At 38.8% G+C, this 15,762-nt stretch overlaps 1 protein-coding gene across 2 annotated transcripts in view; it reads right to left on the minus strand.

The window, feature by feature from the left end:
• The window catches only part of dtx2 (deltex 2, E3 ubiquitin ligase), a 15,934-nt gene extending 1,124 nt beyond the window's left edge, over positions 1–14,810 (minus strand). Inside the window, exons 1-9 of one of the 2 annotated variants that reach the window (XM_043239482.1) lie at positions 14,001–14,810; positions 12,040–12,628; positions 9,115–9,173; positions 7,258–7,395; positions 4,361–4,428; positions 3,933–4,094; positions 2,721–2,882; positions 2,363–2,452; positions 1–435 (exon numbers count right to left, since the gene is read on the minus strand). The exon at positions 1–435 is cut by the window's left edge and continues 1,124 nt beyond it. In XM_043239482.1, coding sequence (XP_043095417.1) covers positions 175–435; positions 2,363–2,452; positions 2,721–2,882; positions 3,933–4,094; positions 4,361–4,428; positions 7,258–7,395; positions 9,115–9,173; positions 12,040–12,628; positions 14,001–14,301 — 1,830 coding nt within the window. In that variant the 5' untranslated portion in view covers positions 14,302–14,810 and the 3' untranslated portion in view covers positions 1–174. The remainder of the gene's footprint in view (positions 436–2,362; positions 2,453–2,720; positions 2,883–3,932; positions 4,095–4,360; positions 4,429–7,257; positions 7,396–9,114; positions 9,174–12,039; positions 12,629–14,000) is intronic. The other variant, XM_043239483.1, reaches the window with a different exon arrangement.
• Positions 14,811–15,762: the final 952 nt, after the last annotated feature.

Here is a 15,762-nt window from a genome sequence, read left to right on the forward strand (position 1 = left end):
GGATGACCGCGAAGCCAGCGGCCCCACGTGTGCGTTAATATTCTAGACTCGGCCAAAGAGAACGGAAACGCATGAGCGGAGTTGCGTACGACCACCTTCGCATACATCCAACCAACAGCGCAACTCCAGTTTTCCCTTTTCGTCAAGTTTTATTAGTAGACAGGACGGTCCGGTTCACATGGCTGAACCTTGAGCCCCTTGGCTCGGAGTGTCCCGTTTCAGACAGTCCTCCGTCACTCCCTGTGACACCAATTCTGAGAGCACATTGTCCAGGTAGTTGGGGTCTGGGTAGCCGTGGCCGGAGACGTTAGACATCATCTCTGTCTTGTGGTGGATCTCGTTCCATATGACGGTGTCTGGCTCCCCCGTGGTGCTGGAAGTGCCCACGGTGAAGATGAGGCGCCGCGTCCACGCCACTTTCAGCAGCTCCAGCACCTGGAGGACAGTTGGAGATGATCAGGGCCCTCGGTATTAAAGTAAACACACTTTTTGCGGTTTGCTCTGAGAGGGAAACGCAAACCTGAGCGCCGTGCGAAGATCAACATTAAACATAAACGCTGAGCGAGACCTGGTCGTGAGCCAATACAGACTGCATTTCTTTTGTTGCTTCGCCGCAGTACGGAGTGATTTATTTTTGTTGCCGGAGAAATCACGTGCTGGTAAAACTCACATGGAACTTAATGAGCTCGGTTAAAGGTTACCAAAACAAGAAATTATGTTTTGCGGTTATCGGCAATCAATAAATGCTGGAGTTGAAATTCTTTTAAAGGTTCGACAAAGTTTTACTGATACAACCAGCTCTATTACTACTGCAGGGATGAATAACAAAGTCATTTTTGATTTTGGATATGCTATATAAAAAGGATAAGACCTAGCAAACTTAAAAATTTTGATTTTGTCTTCCTAATGTTCCTGAAAACAAATAATGCACTTCTTTTCATTCCTTGAAAGTAGTCAACATTTTCATGCTTCAAAGGGATAAGTTACGGTCATTAATTATACACCATGTCGTTCCAAACCTGTAACACTGTTGATAATCTTCAGAAAACGAAGGAAGATATTTTTGATGAAATTCAAGAGCTTTCTGAAACCGCATTGTTGAAATTGTTGAATAAAGTCATTATATTCGTTTTTTTAAGGGGCATAAAAATATTCTCGTAGCTTCATAAAGTAAGGGTTGAGCCACCGATGTCACATGGACGGTTTTATTCAGTTCCTTACTAGCTGTCTGGGCCCTAAACGTGTAAGTTGCATTGCCGTCTATGCAGAAAGGCCTCAGACTTCACTAAAAATATCTTCATTTGTGTTCTGAAGATGAACAAAGTTCCTTATGGGTTTAGATAGGCCATGTGTGCCATTTATACAGGACACGTCCTGGCCAGGATTTGTATACTGCCTAAAACTAGTTTGACCAGTAACATGCAGTACTGCACCTAATCGACCAATCGTGGTGAGAAGGTGAGATCTATAAAGAACAATCAAAGCGATGCAAAGCGGTTGAAGCGGCGCTGCACACCGATCATTAAATGACACCAAAGTACCGCGAAAGCGATTCAGGAGCCATCTGCTGCTCTCTCTTTAGCTCTCATCAATGTCATACAACGATCGATCTGCACAGTGCAAACAGCCAACGCCTGGATATTTTAGGCAATATAGAAATCCTGGCAAGACCACGTCCCCATGTTTGGAACAACATGAAGATGAGCAATTAATGACAGGATTGAAGTTTTTGGGTGTACTTTCCCCTTAAACGGTACATAAAGTATATGTTGGAAATTGAATGGGTTGACAATTACATTTAGCAAAGGCTTTGCAATGTATGCCATCATGATCAAGTGTTTCTGAATTGATAGCCAAGTACTTCTTACAATAACTTGGGAATCATTTTTGCTAATTTTCCTTCTATAGAAATGTTAGCATTTGATGAAAAAAATAACTGTATGCGTGAAAATGTTCTAATTTTACAACATTTTTCACAGCGAGTGACTCTCTGTAAGTGTTCATCAATACACTATTGACAATTGGACCATGGAACGTTTCTATGTGACACACCTTTAGTTGCACTGACCATGTAAATCTCCAGCAGCTGGCTTTATTTTATAGATTTATTTTTTTAAACCAGCAGTAAGCTGCTATATTTTCACACACAATGACATTTTAACGGCATGTAATCGTCAGCTTGTGAATAGCAGCACCAAAAGCCAATGTTTGCGTGAGTAACAGGTAGCACTGGAACAGTTGATTCAGCCACTGAACGGTAATATAACAGGTTTTAACGCGTGAAAGGAGCGAGCGATCCAATATTCTGACAAATGAGCATGGCATAAATCTTTATTTGAACTGGGTCAATTCCCTCCATTACCTTTCTTCCTTTGTCATTGTCAGGAAGGAAACAGAAGCGAGGGAATCCTCTGCACGTATACGGCTGCCCTGGGTTTGGGTGCTCAGGACCCTGCAGACAAAAAGTGCATTAAGATGATGAGTGCTTAGCGCAGGATGAGGCAAGGACAAAACCATTTCCACACAAAGAAATGAGTCAGTTATGCCCCTAACAAACGCGGTCCGTTGAATGAAAACATTTGGCTGGTTCATATGGACCTCTAGCACTTTGTTCGGTTTATTTATTTTCCTCTTCTAAAGAGGTTATTAAGAATATGATTAAATTATAGTGCAAATAAATATGAAACAGTGCAGCATTACATCAGCTTGCCAAGTCAGACCTGTATTCCGGGCGGGATGTTATAAATGATTTGTATAGTGCCGCAGTCCGGGTGTCCAGGCAGAGACTGAGGGATACTGTAAATCTCCATCTTGCCCTTGGGTTGGGTGCCGGTCTTCTCTCCATAGATTGTCTTACATGAGGGGCACTGAAGACTCCCATCCTGTGGTGTAACATGAAGTGGGAGAAAATAAAAGAAACGGTTTATACGAAAATATTTAGGTAGCATCTGGAACTAATACAACTTTTTATAATTTCATGAGCCTATTGTCACTGTAGGAGTAATTGTAAAAATGTGTTACACACGCTAGTGTTTGGTGGTCAGGAAGTTTTTTTTTGATGAAAGAAGTTTATTTACATCAAGGACCGATTCACTGTCACTATTAAATTAACTAATAGTGACAGTCAAGACATTTATACTCTTACAAAAGATTTAGATTCTAAATAAATGCTGTTCTTTTGAAATTTCTGTTCATCAAACGGAACACACAGATACACAGTTTTCATTAATCAAAGTAAAGACAAACACGCAGTTTACGTTCAGCGGGTATTCTCCAAAACAGCGCAACATTGACACGGAGAAACAGAGACGACAAATTGATGGGGAAAAAATTTTTAAAAAATCCCCTCTTTTCTTTTTTTCCAAATGCAAAACGTATTGCATAATATCTTAAATTGTGTTCCGAGGATGAACAAAGCTTTTGCAGATTTGGAATGACATGGGGGTAAGTGATGGGTGGAGTAACCCTTTAATAAGAAGAAATGTTTCTTGAGTGGCAAATCAGAATATAATGATATGAATCAAATTTCAAAATGATTGTGTTACTCTAAATAGTGGAGTAATGGCTGAATAAATTCAGCTTCACTCTCACAGGAATAAATTACATTTTAAAATATGTTAAAATAGAAATGTGCAATAAAATCTAATATTACTGTATCTTTTTGTCATATAAATGTGCCCATAGTAAGCCTGCTTTAAAAAAAAAAAAAAAAAAAAAAAAACACATTTCTTACAGGCATCTGGCTTTTGAACGGCACTAAAAGGTATATATATTACCTTTAAAGGTATACTTCATCCCAAAATTGAATCATCATTTACTCCCAGCTCACGTTCCATATCTATTTTAAGTATACCAATTTGGTAAAAGAACTGCTTTATTTCTTTAGCTCAGAAAACTGTGTCAGTTAGAAGTGTTGGTAAGGAATTGCACACCTTGGTTCCGTTGTTGTACATGGCCAGCATGCAAAGCATGTGGAAAGTGTGACCACATTTTGTGAGTTTGCCCACGGTGTTGGGCTGAAGAGACTGAGAGCACTCAGCTGGGACCTCATAACCAGACGGGCAAGACAAGCGCTCCATACAGATAATACAGTCCTGAAAGCACACATATCTCACAGACCAATGCATGGATAATATTTCCAGAAGCAGCAATAAACGTGTGGGTGAGCGGCATAAAAATACATACAGGTTACGTTGTGCTACAGAACCATTAAGATTCATTGCATTGTTAGTAAGGAAAAACTTTCCAGAAATGGAAACATTTCATTCCATTTAAATATGGTGTAAAATATGACGTGTGAAATTCACCCATTTATGCTAGCGCAAAACAAGTGTTATTGGACTGTGAACTTTAAATATACCTCATCTTGGACCCCAGGCACTTCCTCCATGTATTTCTTAATGACTTCTTCTGGTTTCTGAGCTGGTGCTAAGAACATAAATAAGACAGACCGTAACCTACACGAGTCCAATAACTGGCGCTCAAAATCAAACGTCATGACATGATTACGTTTTGTTAAAGACTCCCTGAAAGCTTAAATTACAGTGTTGTGGCTTGTAGAGCCATATATGTCTGTCAGCTAGGCTGCGTTCGGTTTCACTACACAGATTTTTGGACAATCAGATTAATTCCTCCTCATAATAACACCTATAAGAAACCAGTCACTGTGACTCGAAGGCTAATTGGATTTAAATGATCAATATGTCCCACCAAAAGTTCCAAAAAACTATTTTGTGGGTTATTTAATATCCAAGTATCTTCCCTATTAAGTGTTCTCTAAAGTCAATTTTCAAATATAAATCTATAATTAATTATTCATAGTTATAAACACTTTTTCGTCATGCTGACACAACGTTTATTTGAAAATAAACTCCTTCTGTATCATAAATGCAGAATGCTATGTTTGTTTGGATTTCTAAATGGCCAAATACATTATGGAAATGTGTTTTGGTAGGAAGCAGTGAGACATGCTGTGACATCTGTTTCCAGAGTATTTCCACGGAAAAGCCACTAACTACCTAAGGCAATAATGTTTGCTCTAGACTTCTTGAATCAGAGTTTGCTCTAATGAGAGCATTTTTATGCATTATCATACACTGGTTATAAGCTGACACGCATAAGCTCGCGTAAACAAGAATGTTTAAGCAAAACCAATTAAAAACTCCTTATTTTTTGCACCTCAATCCCTAAGGGGATAAAGTGATGAGGAAAAAAAAAATGTGACGTGTGAGGAAAAAAAAAAAAGAATATTTCAAAGCTTTTACGTTCACTCACAAAACTTTTCCATTTGCTCAAGAAACTTTGTGTTCGCTTGTAAAAGCAATGAAATACAGTTTTTCCTCCCACCTCATATTCTGTCCATCACAAGTTTCACAAAGTGAACAGAAAAGCACTGCAATATATACATTTTTTCCATTTCCATCACCATATCCCCATAGTGGCTCTATACCAAGACACCCCCCGCCATTATTTAATGGACATGACCTGACATGAATTAAGAATAAACAGTAGTTATATGAATTAATTTTATATACTGTAAAACTTTTTTTTTGGCAATCAGTTTACTAACGGTAACTAATTAAACCTTATTGTAAAGTGCTACTAGTTAAATTTATGGATCTTAGCGAAATAGTTATTTTGCTCTTAACAAAATAAGTGCAAATCATTACACAAATTATTGCATATTGTAATTAAACATACTGCTACTACTAATAATATAATTTGCTAAATAACAGTTCACTAGAGCAGAATTTAAAGTGAAATTACGTAAATAACGTGCATGTATCAGCCATTTTACAGAAACTTGAAGGTGGCTCATCCAATTACAATTTAGAGTCAGAAATATCTGTTACATGGCTTTCCTTAAAACAATAGTTCACCAAAACTCACATGTCGTTCCAATACAGTGTACGTTTCTTTCTCATGTTAAACACAAAAGATGATGTTTTGAAGAGTTATAAAAAGAACGATAGGGATGCACCGAAATGAAAATTCTTGGCCGAAGTCAAAGCCAAACAAAATGAAACACTGGACCGAAGGCCGAATACTGAACATGAAACACGGGTTTCACATTTTCCCCAAAATTAGCTTTTTACTGCTGCAAAATTGCAAAACAACAATTTACTAAACATTTCTTAAATATACTTGTAACTATACCAACAGAGCAATATTTAACTTGAGTTAGGAAAAATTATATTTTCTGCCCATTTGTAAGAACCCCTTTTTGTATTTATTCGTAACCAGCAACAGCCACCCTTCCTCTTCCCATCGTAGACATGAGATGCAGCGCTAAACGGTCTCTCGCTGTCGCCGTTCGTAATGATTGCAACGTCTTTCAAACTTTTTGAAATGCCCACATGTTTGCTGCATTAGTGCGCGCCTATATTTAAACGCATCACGTCATAGTTTGGCATAATTTATTCTGTCGTTTTGGTTATTCATATAACAATTCGGCTGCCGAACATTCGGTGCATCTCTAATTCCTCAAACTATTTCCTTTTATGTTCAACATAAGAAAGGAGCTCATACAGGTTTGGAACATAAAGTAAAGTGTAGAGCAAATGACGACAATTTTAATATCTGGTGAACTATTCCTTTAATGAGTAAAGTATTAATACTCATCAGCCTTTTAAATACCATATGGAAGCACACACTGTTCAGGTTACACATCCCGGTGTTAGTTTTTAGAGTTGTCAGACAACAGAAAATGTGTTTAGAATGTTTTAGTAAGCTGGTATTAAAGGAGTAAACTAACATTGCTTGTGAGTGTCAGTCTGAACCTAATATCCATCTTCTGTATTAAAGACATTAAAATAAATGGCATTGACGACAAAATGGGTTATGTAGGATTAGAGAGAAAGAAAAGCAGACCATTGAACAATTGTTATTCCATAACCCCCCCCCAAAGACATCTGTCCCACAGGTGAGCAGGCAGGTGTCAAGCCGAATACCATCAATGGTGCATTCATTATGTGATCGGGAAGATGGAAGCAAGACAGCGTGACCATGACAGCATTAACATGAAATGGGTGAAAACATGGCAGCCGAAGCAAGCGATAAACAGCAAAACATAAACATCTTGCAGTGTCCAGAAGGAGCATGTCAGAATGAAGCTAAAGCACCAAACCCTTTGAGGAAAATATAAATAGAAAGTAGAATGGTAAGAAAAACAGTAATCAAAAAAAGGACAGGAGCGGCAGCAGTTTGCAGGCCAGTGGAGGGCAGGTTCGGTCGAGCTGGATGGCGGTGCTTAACTACCTGTCCTGGACTGTCTCTTTGCCCTCTTAACGGAGCTGGGCTGGCTTTTGGTGGGCCTGCTGGAGCCACTCTGAGAGAAGGGGGCGGTCAAGAAGCGAACTCCCAGTCCTGCAGCTGACATCAAAATGGAAGCCATGCCTGGAACGGCCAGAGGCCACGTGGAGACATGCAGGAGGAAGGGAGTAGGAGGAGGAGGAGGAGGAGGAGGAGGAGTGAAGGAAAGGAAGAGTAATGAGCCAAGAGTGGAGAGGCCAACCACAAGTGAGGCATGCTCTGATGAGGTCAAGAAAAGTTTAGGCTCCTACTTACTGCAGAGGAAATAATATCAGTCCAACTATTGATGCTGACTACAATCCAACCTGCTAGGACTAAATACGCTAAATGAAGTACACCGAATCCAATGCGCTTCAGAGGCCAACCTATAGTCTCCAGAGGGTCTCTTTTGGCTATCTGACTATTTGCATAAAGTCTGGTCTACGTTGACGAGAAGAGACCATCTGACTGACATGTGAAGTTACCAACAACAAATCAAGCTGCTTTTAAGTGACTTTTAGGAAATTTGAAATCCATTACACCATAATAACAGACCAGCATGAAAAGCGAAAGCTTCCTGATGCATCGCAAACATTATGAAAGCAGCACAGGGTTTTAAACTTGTGTCTTCAAACGCATTTTGGAAAAACCTGAACATAAGCATTTCCTTTTTTATTAAAAGAGCAGTACTCCTGAAGTTTAACTATTTTGTCCTGAAACCCATGTTAAAAGCATCTGGTTGGGGTCAGATGGACCCAAATTGTGTAATTATACGTCTAATTACTGCAATTATACAGCACATTAAGACTATTCACAATCCACAATTTAGGCAATCCACCAACAAACAGATTAGAAATATAATCAATCATAATTTCGCACATCCCTTAGTTATAAAAGCACAGTAACTCAAAATGAAAGGGATAGCTCAGTCTTTTACTCACTCTAATATGGTTCCAAACTAGGGCTTGGAAAATGACATGGGAAAAACTTCTGGCTGTTCATACATACTTTTAAGAATAACCAACTCAAACCTCTTTCTATTTTTGTATCTTCTTTTTCCATAGGTCAATCATATAAAGAAACCGTCTATTTAAAATACTTTGAGTAAACAATTTAATTCATATGGATTTCATACAGATCATATGATGTTTACGAACTTTTTGAAGTATCAGCAGACACACAAAAATCATGTGAAAACCTCAGTGGATTGTGCTCCTGATGAAAACAATGACCCAAAACGGTCAGCTGATCATAAGTAATAAATAGTACAATTAATGTTTGCACTGATCACGCCACCTACAGTCTAGCGAAAATTACACTGGAAATATCGCTACGTCCCAGATCTGTCTTTCTGTTCCCCCGAATGCCTCATTCATCTTTGTGCAGCAGCTGTCAGCTACGAGAACAACAGATATCCAACATCCCCAGACACACACCATTAGCTTGAAACTCGTCAAAGGGCGACTTCTTTCAAAGCACACCAACTCAAAACCCACAAACCGGTGACTCAATGAAGCCACTAATGTCATAAACTGATTTGTGACAAGCAGCTGATGTAAGACAAAAACATCAATGTGGAACCAATATACCGAGTCTGAGGCATGAATAGACTTGTGACACATTCACTGAAGAATGCCAGAACTAACTTCACCGACTATCGCTGCTCTGGGAAATGTTTGTGTGGTTCATACTGACACTCCCAAGAAACAGTTCAGCTGCTACTTGCAGCATCAAACACCTTTCTGGGATGAGAAGAAAGAGAGCCCAGTGCATCACTGGAAGGCTTTTCTCTGCTGTGGTATGTGTGATGGGTGAGTGCTGTACCTGCCAGTGCAGAGTTCACATTACTGGATCCGTTCATGTGTAGAGGAATGGTTGGGATGCTGTGGAGACAGAAACCGAGATACTTTACTGCATGTCAACATTAATGCATGAGAACAAGAGATTTTCACAATGACCCGCGCTCCAGTTACGGAAGCTGTGTCGTGTTCTTTATATCTCGCAAAAGTGAGAGGGATTGAGTTAGTTGAGATTTCTGATGATGACCTAATAAAGATGAAATGAAAGCAAGATATGTTCCAGGAAAATCCCCAGCCTTCTCAAGCTGTCATGGTGTAATTCATGCTAAGCCATCTGATATGTCTTTTAAAAATGCACTACCTTTTCAAAGGCTTACGGTCAGTGAGACTTTTTTTTTAGAAGCAACTTACTTTTATTCAGCAAGGATGCATTAAATTAACCAAAAGTGACAGTTAAAGACATAATATTTCAAAATGTGGTTTTCAAAATCTATTTCAAATAAACGTGATCTTTAAACAAAAAATTGTATCAGTGTCCACAAAAGCAGCACAACTGTTTTCAACATTCAAAATAAAAAAAAAAAATCTTAAACACCAAGAAAACAGCATATTAAAATGATTTCGGATGGATGATGTGACACTGAAAACTAGAGTAATGGCTGCTAAAAATTTATCTTATATATATATATATATATATATATATATATATATATATATATATATATATATATATATATATATATATATATATATATACACACACACACACACACATATATGTATATGTATATAGATAGACGAACACAGACAGACAGATTCAACATCATTTAATATTTCCATCAACAAGTCGCCATTTTGGTAGGTGTTCAAGTCTGTTTCTTCTGATTAACCTACAGAATACACCTCTGACTGGACATTACTTTCAATACAGATGCATGTAAATAAACTTGTGGTTTTGTGTATTCTGAAACTGTTATGAACTGTTACTAATGGTACTGTAACCCAAACCCAAATCAGGTGATCCAAGTGAAAAACATAAGCATCTAAACCTCATTTAAGATGTGTCTGCTGCCATTTTAATTTTCTGTTTAACAATTCAACTTTGGCTCACCTATGTAACGACACTTTAAATCACAGTCATTTCAGCTCTCATAACACTCCCACAGTGATCTGAGAATCTCATGACTCTTGGGTGTGATGGCTGTGAACATTTTCATCATTCCACCTGTGTATCACTGCGCAAGATGGATTAAACAAAACTGAAACCTTAAATACGAGCACATCAGCGAGCAACACTATTACGTTACGCGCGCTTTGTTCAGACGCTGTCTTTTAATGCTTGTGCTTAACTATTAAGCTAGTGAGCTTAGTTTTGAATTCAGCCGAGACGTTCATTTCGGTCCGTTTAATACTTCGTCTACTAGTTAATGAATCTAAGGTCTCGCAGGCTCAGATACGGATGTTTGCGCAAGTCGACTGTGTGAATGAGGAGTGAGAGAGGAATGCGTAAAAACAGACGTTTCCTTTCAACCTAACTTTCCAGAAGAGAACAATAACAAAATCTGGGTCTTCCCCTTTCAGTCAGCACAGTAAGTGCAGACTTGCTCTCCTCCACATGTCCTGAAGACCCACACAGAGGGCAGGATGTGACACCATTACATAGAGGAACAGCCAATTATAGTATGGGAACAAAAGGAAGGATTATCAGTAAAATCAGCCCAGGCTGAGAGAAGAAATTAACATGCTGTCGTGCTGGTTTTCATGTTCACCGTTCATTGCAAGTTTTTAGGCAACCGCAGTTCTGGTTGAGCTTTATTTTTACGATAAGCATGTGAACGTGTGAGATTTTGCTCATGTGACTGCACATTAAATTTCTTCTTTTTTTTTTTTTTACTTCTGCAGAATACGTAACATTTTGAAGGATGTACGTAGCCACCAAATAGTTCTGCTTACCATCGCCTTCTCTTTAAAGACAAAAAGAGACCCTTTTCTTTTACGTCTAGGCAAATAATCTCTTTAGCATAGTTAAAGTACCTTATTGATTATAGTAAGTACATTCTACATGCGGAAATTTCTATAAAATAGAGTGCGACCACAGTTTATGCATCCACTTTCAAACTAAAGAACATATGCAAATTACTGTTTTACTAACAAATTACGTTTTAAACTTATTACTACAAATCGAGTCATGCAGAATCACCGAGTATGTTACTACAAAGCACAAAAGAGTACAGACACAATAACAGGAAGGAGAAGAGCACGTTCGCTGATGTAATAAAACCTTTCGACCTTTTGTGTCATCTGAAACTCGGAAAGTCAAACATCAGTTTCCTTATCACGGCTAAAAGGCAGTGAACAAAAAAAAGCATTTTTAAACCGCTCTCTGTGGGAGGGCTTCTATGCTTGTGCAAAGTCCTTGGAATTATGGCTAAAATAAGTCCTATAAAAAAATACTATATTGGTTTCCACGATACTGTGAAGATATCAAATGTGACCCTGCAGTCTGGAGCACAAAACCAGTCAGAAATGTACATTTTTGACAAAAAGAAATGTCAACTGTTTGCAAACCTTGAATCTGAGGGTGCAAAAAATATAACCTTTAATCGCCTTTAAAGTTGTCCAAATTAAGTTCTTAGCGATGCATATTATTACTAATAACTAATTAGGTTTTGAAACATGTATGATAGAAAACTTAATAATAAAAATATCTTCATGGAACATGGTCTTAACACGTTAATGCTTTCTGGCATAAAACAAAAATATGAAAATACTGTAATTATGAACCACACAGTGTATTTATGGCTATTGCTACAAATGTTCCCATGCTAGTTATGACTTGTTTTGTGCTCTAGCTTCACACATAGCATATATCCTTAAATACAGATATACCACATCAAATAAAGGATAACCCGCATTTGTTCAGCTTCTGAAACAGGCCCGGTAGTCGTACCTTAAGCCATTTGCATGGTGACCAAAAGCCTGTGGTGGTCCTGAAGGATGAGCCACTGAGGTGGGGGTGCTCCACGGGCCGTTCCATAACAAGTTCCCCATGGAGAGGGGTCTTCTGGGGTAGGGCGCGTAGGCTGAGGAGGAGCTGGTTCCAGGAAGTCTTCCATGCTGGGGCTGGAGGCTGGGCCGGCTGGCCTGCCCCGCTGTGAAGGAATGCCGTGACCGGCTCAGCATGGGTCCGGCGGTGCTGCTGTTGCTCACGCATTGGTGACAGGTACAGGCCGGCCCCGAGTGAATAACCGAACCGGAAGCGAGAGGATACGGCACGCTACCTTGCCGCCTGACGCGTCGTCTGTAGCTGGTGGACTTGTTGACTTGCTCCAGAGCAGTGAGGTCCACAATGTAGTTGTAGCCGTGTGAGCTCAGGTCAGCTGTGGCCTGCCCTGCCTGGTAGCTGTGCTCCAGCAAAATGGAGGTTCGGATCTCATACGCCGTCCACCCTCCTTCATCATTGGCCCAGTCCCAAAGAACCCCGCTGCCCAGAGCTGAGGACTGTGGGAACAGGGATCGCCGCACAGCGCGTATCTTTCCTACAAAGGGTTAAAGAACAAATTTATCATCATTCCAAAGAACATTTACGCGTTTCTCATCCACAACAAAGTGCTTCTCTTCTGAAGCAAATGTGAAAAGAGCTGTTTTTATCCGCAAAATATGCTGTGCATCCTGTCGGAATCTGTTAACTTATTTCCTGTGATTTTTGTCACCTCTTTCCTGTTCTTTTCCGTAGAGACGACAGGTGTCGAAAACCATTCAAACATCCCCAAAAACAAGCCTAATCTCCACTTCAAAGGCCCAACACTATTTATATTTATATTTATATTTTATATATATATATATATATATATATATATATATATATATATATATATATATATATATATATATATATATATATAGGCTATGTTTCACTATGTCTCATACTGCAGCACCACACAGCTTTACCCATAGGATTTAATGACCTGTTATCCAAGATTGCAAGATGAAGCATAAATATCATACATATAGAGCAACTGAATTTCTGCCAGGATTTACACTAGGCTTCGTTCATTCTGTAGATAGCAGAGACACTTCCTTGATGACTGATAACACATTTACTTCATCCAAATAAAGCAGTAAGTGTTCACACTCTTTTACAGTAAAGAGCTGCAGTGGTACCAGATGGTGGTATTATAACATAGCATAGTATATAGGACAAAATGTCCAGCATGTAACCATGCCCAAGATGATTTTACAAATCTTTAAAATTGTTTAAAACGCAGGTACTATATATATATGTTCTTAGAAACTTCATCAGTGCATTAATGCAAGTCTAGATGCCACTATAAACCATTAAAACGATCATAAACAAGGATTATAATATACCAAATATCTCTTTATATATCTTAATTTATTTTAAAGGAAAATAATACTTTTAATATTAGTTAACATCCTAAATTATAATCATTTATTTACATATGAGCAAAGATGTGATGCATTCAACAAAAAAGACATTCATTATTTTATGAATTATTTCAATTTGACTTAAATTGCTTTTTTTTTAACACTGCATTCGTGAAATAATACTGAAAAAAAAAGTGCTGATATAATAGCATTATATTTTTTAGATACAGATATAATGTAAATGTTTCTTGAGAGCCGAAAAAAATACATTTATGAATGAAACTTTGTGTGGCATCACATTTTAAAACGTACAGAAAACTTTAACTAGTATTTTTGTCATTTATTTGACTTAATTTTGATTACTGTGGTACTAGCATATTTGGGATGTGTTAAACTGAGAACAGCCCGCAGATGCTACATGAACATAGTAATGGTTGATACTGTGCACAATATGGACTCCACCACAGTACTAGTTGTAACTCTTCCTCATCAGTGGTCTGCTGATGTCTGAGGTCCACTCACCCGTGTCTTGTCTGAACTGTTTGAGGTTGGGGATGTCGATGATGTACGCAGAAAGGCTGGGGTCAGCCTGTGCCAGACAGATGCCGTTGCTGTTGGCTCCTCTCTGGAGGCACTGCTCGATGTAGCTGCTCACCTGTCCGGTGTAGGGCCTCCAGAAGCCCAGATCATCCTGCCATTCCCAAACCACGGCCATCGGCTGAGCCTGCCCCGGCACTCCAGACGAGGAAGACGACGGCGAAGCGAATGACGGGCCGTTTCTAGATCCGCTTCCTCCCGAATGAAAACTGGAGCCTGTTGCCATTTTGTCTGTTAGAAAAGATCTCGAGCGCCCGCCGGCGATCTTAAAACGAGCGATCCGGCCCAGCTAACAACAACACCCTTTCGAGTTTCACCTGATTTACATCCAGCTAGGCTCCTTACTGCTCGTATTCAGCAAGAGGCTGATCGATCTCGTAACTACGGTGATTTATTTAGCAGCGGGGGTTTATTTAACCGCAGATTCGAGCGTAAAGCCACTGACGTCGCATCATCTTGTTAGGCTGCTGGAGTCGCAGCTTCAGACTAGCCGCGTCTCTCTCTCCTCTTCGCCATTCACTGCGTTACTGTACGGCTAACGGGATTATAAACCAGTACCGTGCGATACAACGGTGGCTGTTTAGTAGGCGGCAGACCGGAGTTATCAAGTTTTGAATAAAAACACACCACTTGACATGATTTTTATAAGTACGCACTGGGTTGTAGCGCTACGGTGACTTCCTCGCCTGCAGTGTGTGTGTTTGTGTCGCTGCTGGTAGATTCCCATAGATACACACTGTGAAGCCGGACACAGACTACACCCCTCTGGAAACGCGGCCTTGCTGTTTCCGCAAGTTTTTTTATAGGTTTAAAATAAAAAATAAAATTCCTTAAAAATGTCATTTTATTTGTTTTATTTTTTTCTTCCGGTACTACTATCGCGTGCCGAATATTAAAGTCGTAAATATTAAAACTTTCCTGTGGTATGTAATGTCTGCACGGCCGGTGACTTTTATTTTGAAAGTACTCATAAGATGGCTTGACAAGTGACAAACTAAAGGTCCCTCTACACTTTTTTTCAAAAGAAGTGTCGCGCTTATAAGGTTACGTGCTATGTATTTTTATTATTACACTATCCTCCGGTCTGACAGACAAGGCTTAAGGCTAGTCCCAGACTATGATGCATGTTTGAGCTCTCTCAAGGTGCATATCTGTAACGTTAAGGTATTATAGAAGCTGCTTAAAAACCTTAATTTAACTAAGATCCTTGTCCTGTTTTAAGTTAAACCCTGTCATGTCGTGTGTCGTCAAGGTTTTCCCAAATAATAGTAATAATATTAATAATAGCAACAGTTTTTATTTAAACATTTTATATAAGTTATTTATGCTCCAAAGTCAGTCGTATTTGCATCGAAATTATGGCAATTAAATTCTGACAAAATTGTAATTTTTTTTGGCGAACTACACTTTCAGGAGTCTTTAATTAATCATCATTTAACTTATTTAAATGTTAAAAAAAATACTCTGGCATAGGTGCCATCAGCCAATAATTAATTGTTTAATTAGACAAATCTATGGTTTTAATTTCAACCATTCCGTGAATCTATAATATATAACACGTTCATAAAGTTTAACTAAAAACTTAAGATTGACCGCAGAACGTGTTATTTTTATTTCAATCGTATTTAAGGAAAAATGCCAATGTAATTCTGTACTGTAATCAGAACTACTACAAAAGTAAAAAGTG

Source organism: Puntigrus tetrazona, chromosome 5 (assembly GCF_018831695.1).
Source record: "Puntigrus tetrazona isolate hp1 chromosome 5, ASM1883169v1, whole genome shotgun sequence".
NCBI lineage: Eukaryota > Metazoa > Chordata > Actinopteri > Cypriniformes > Cyprinidae > Puntigrus > Puntigrus tetrazona.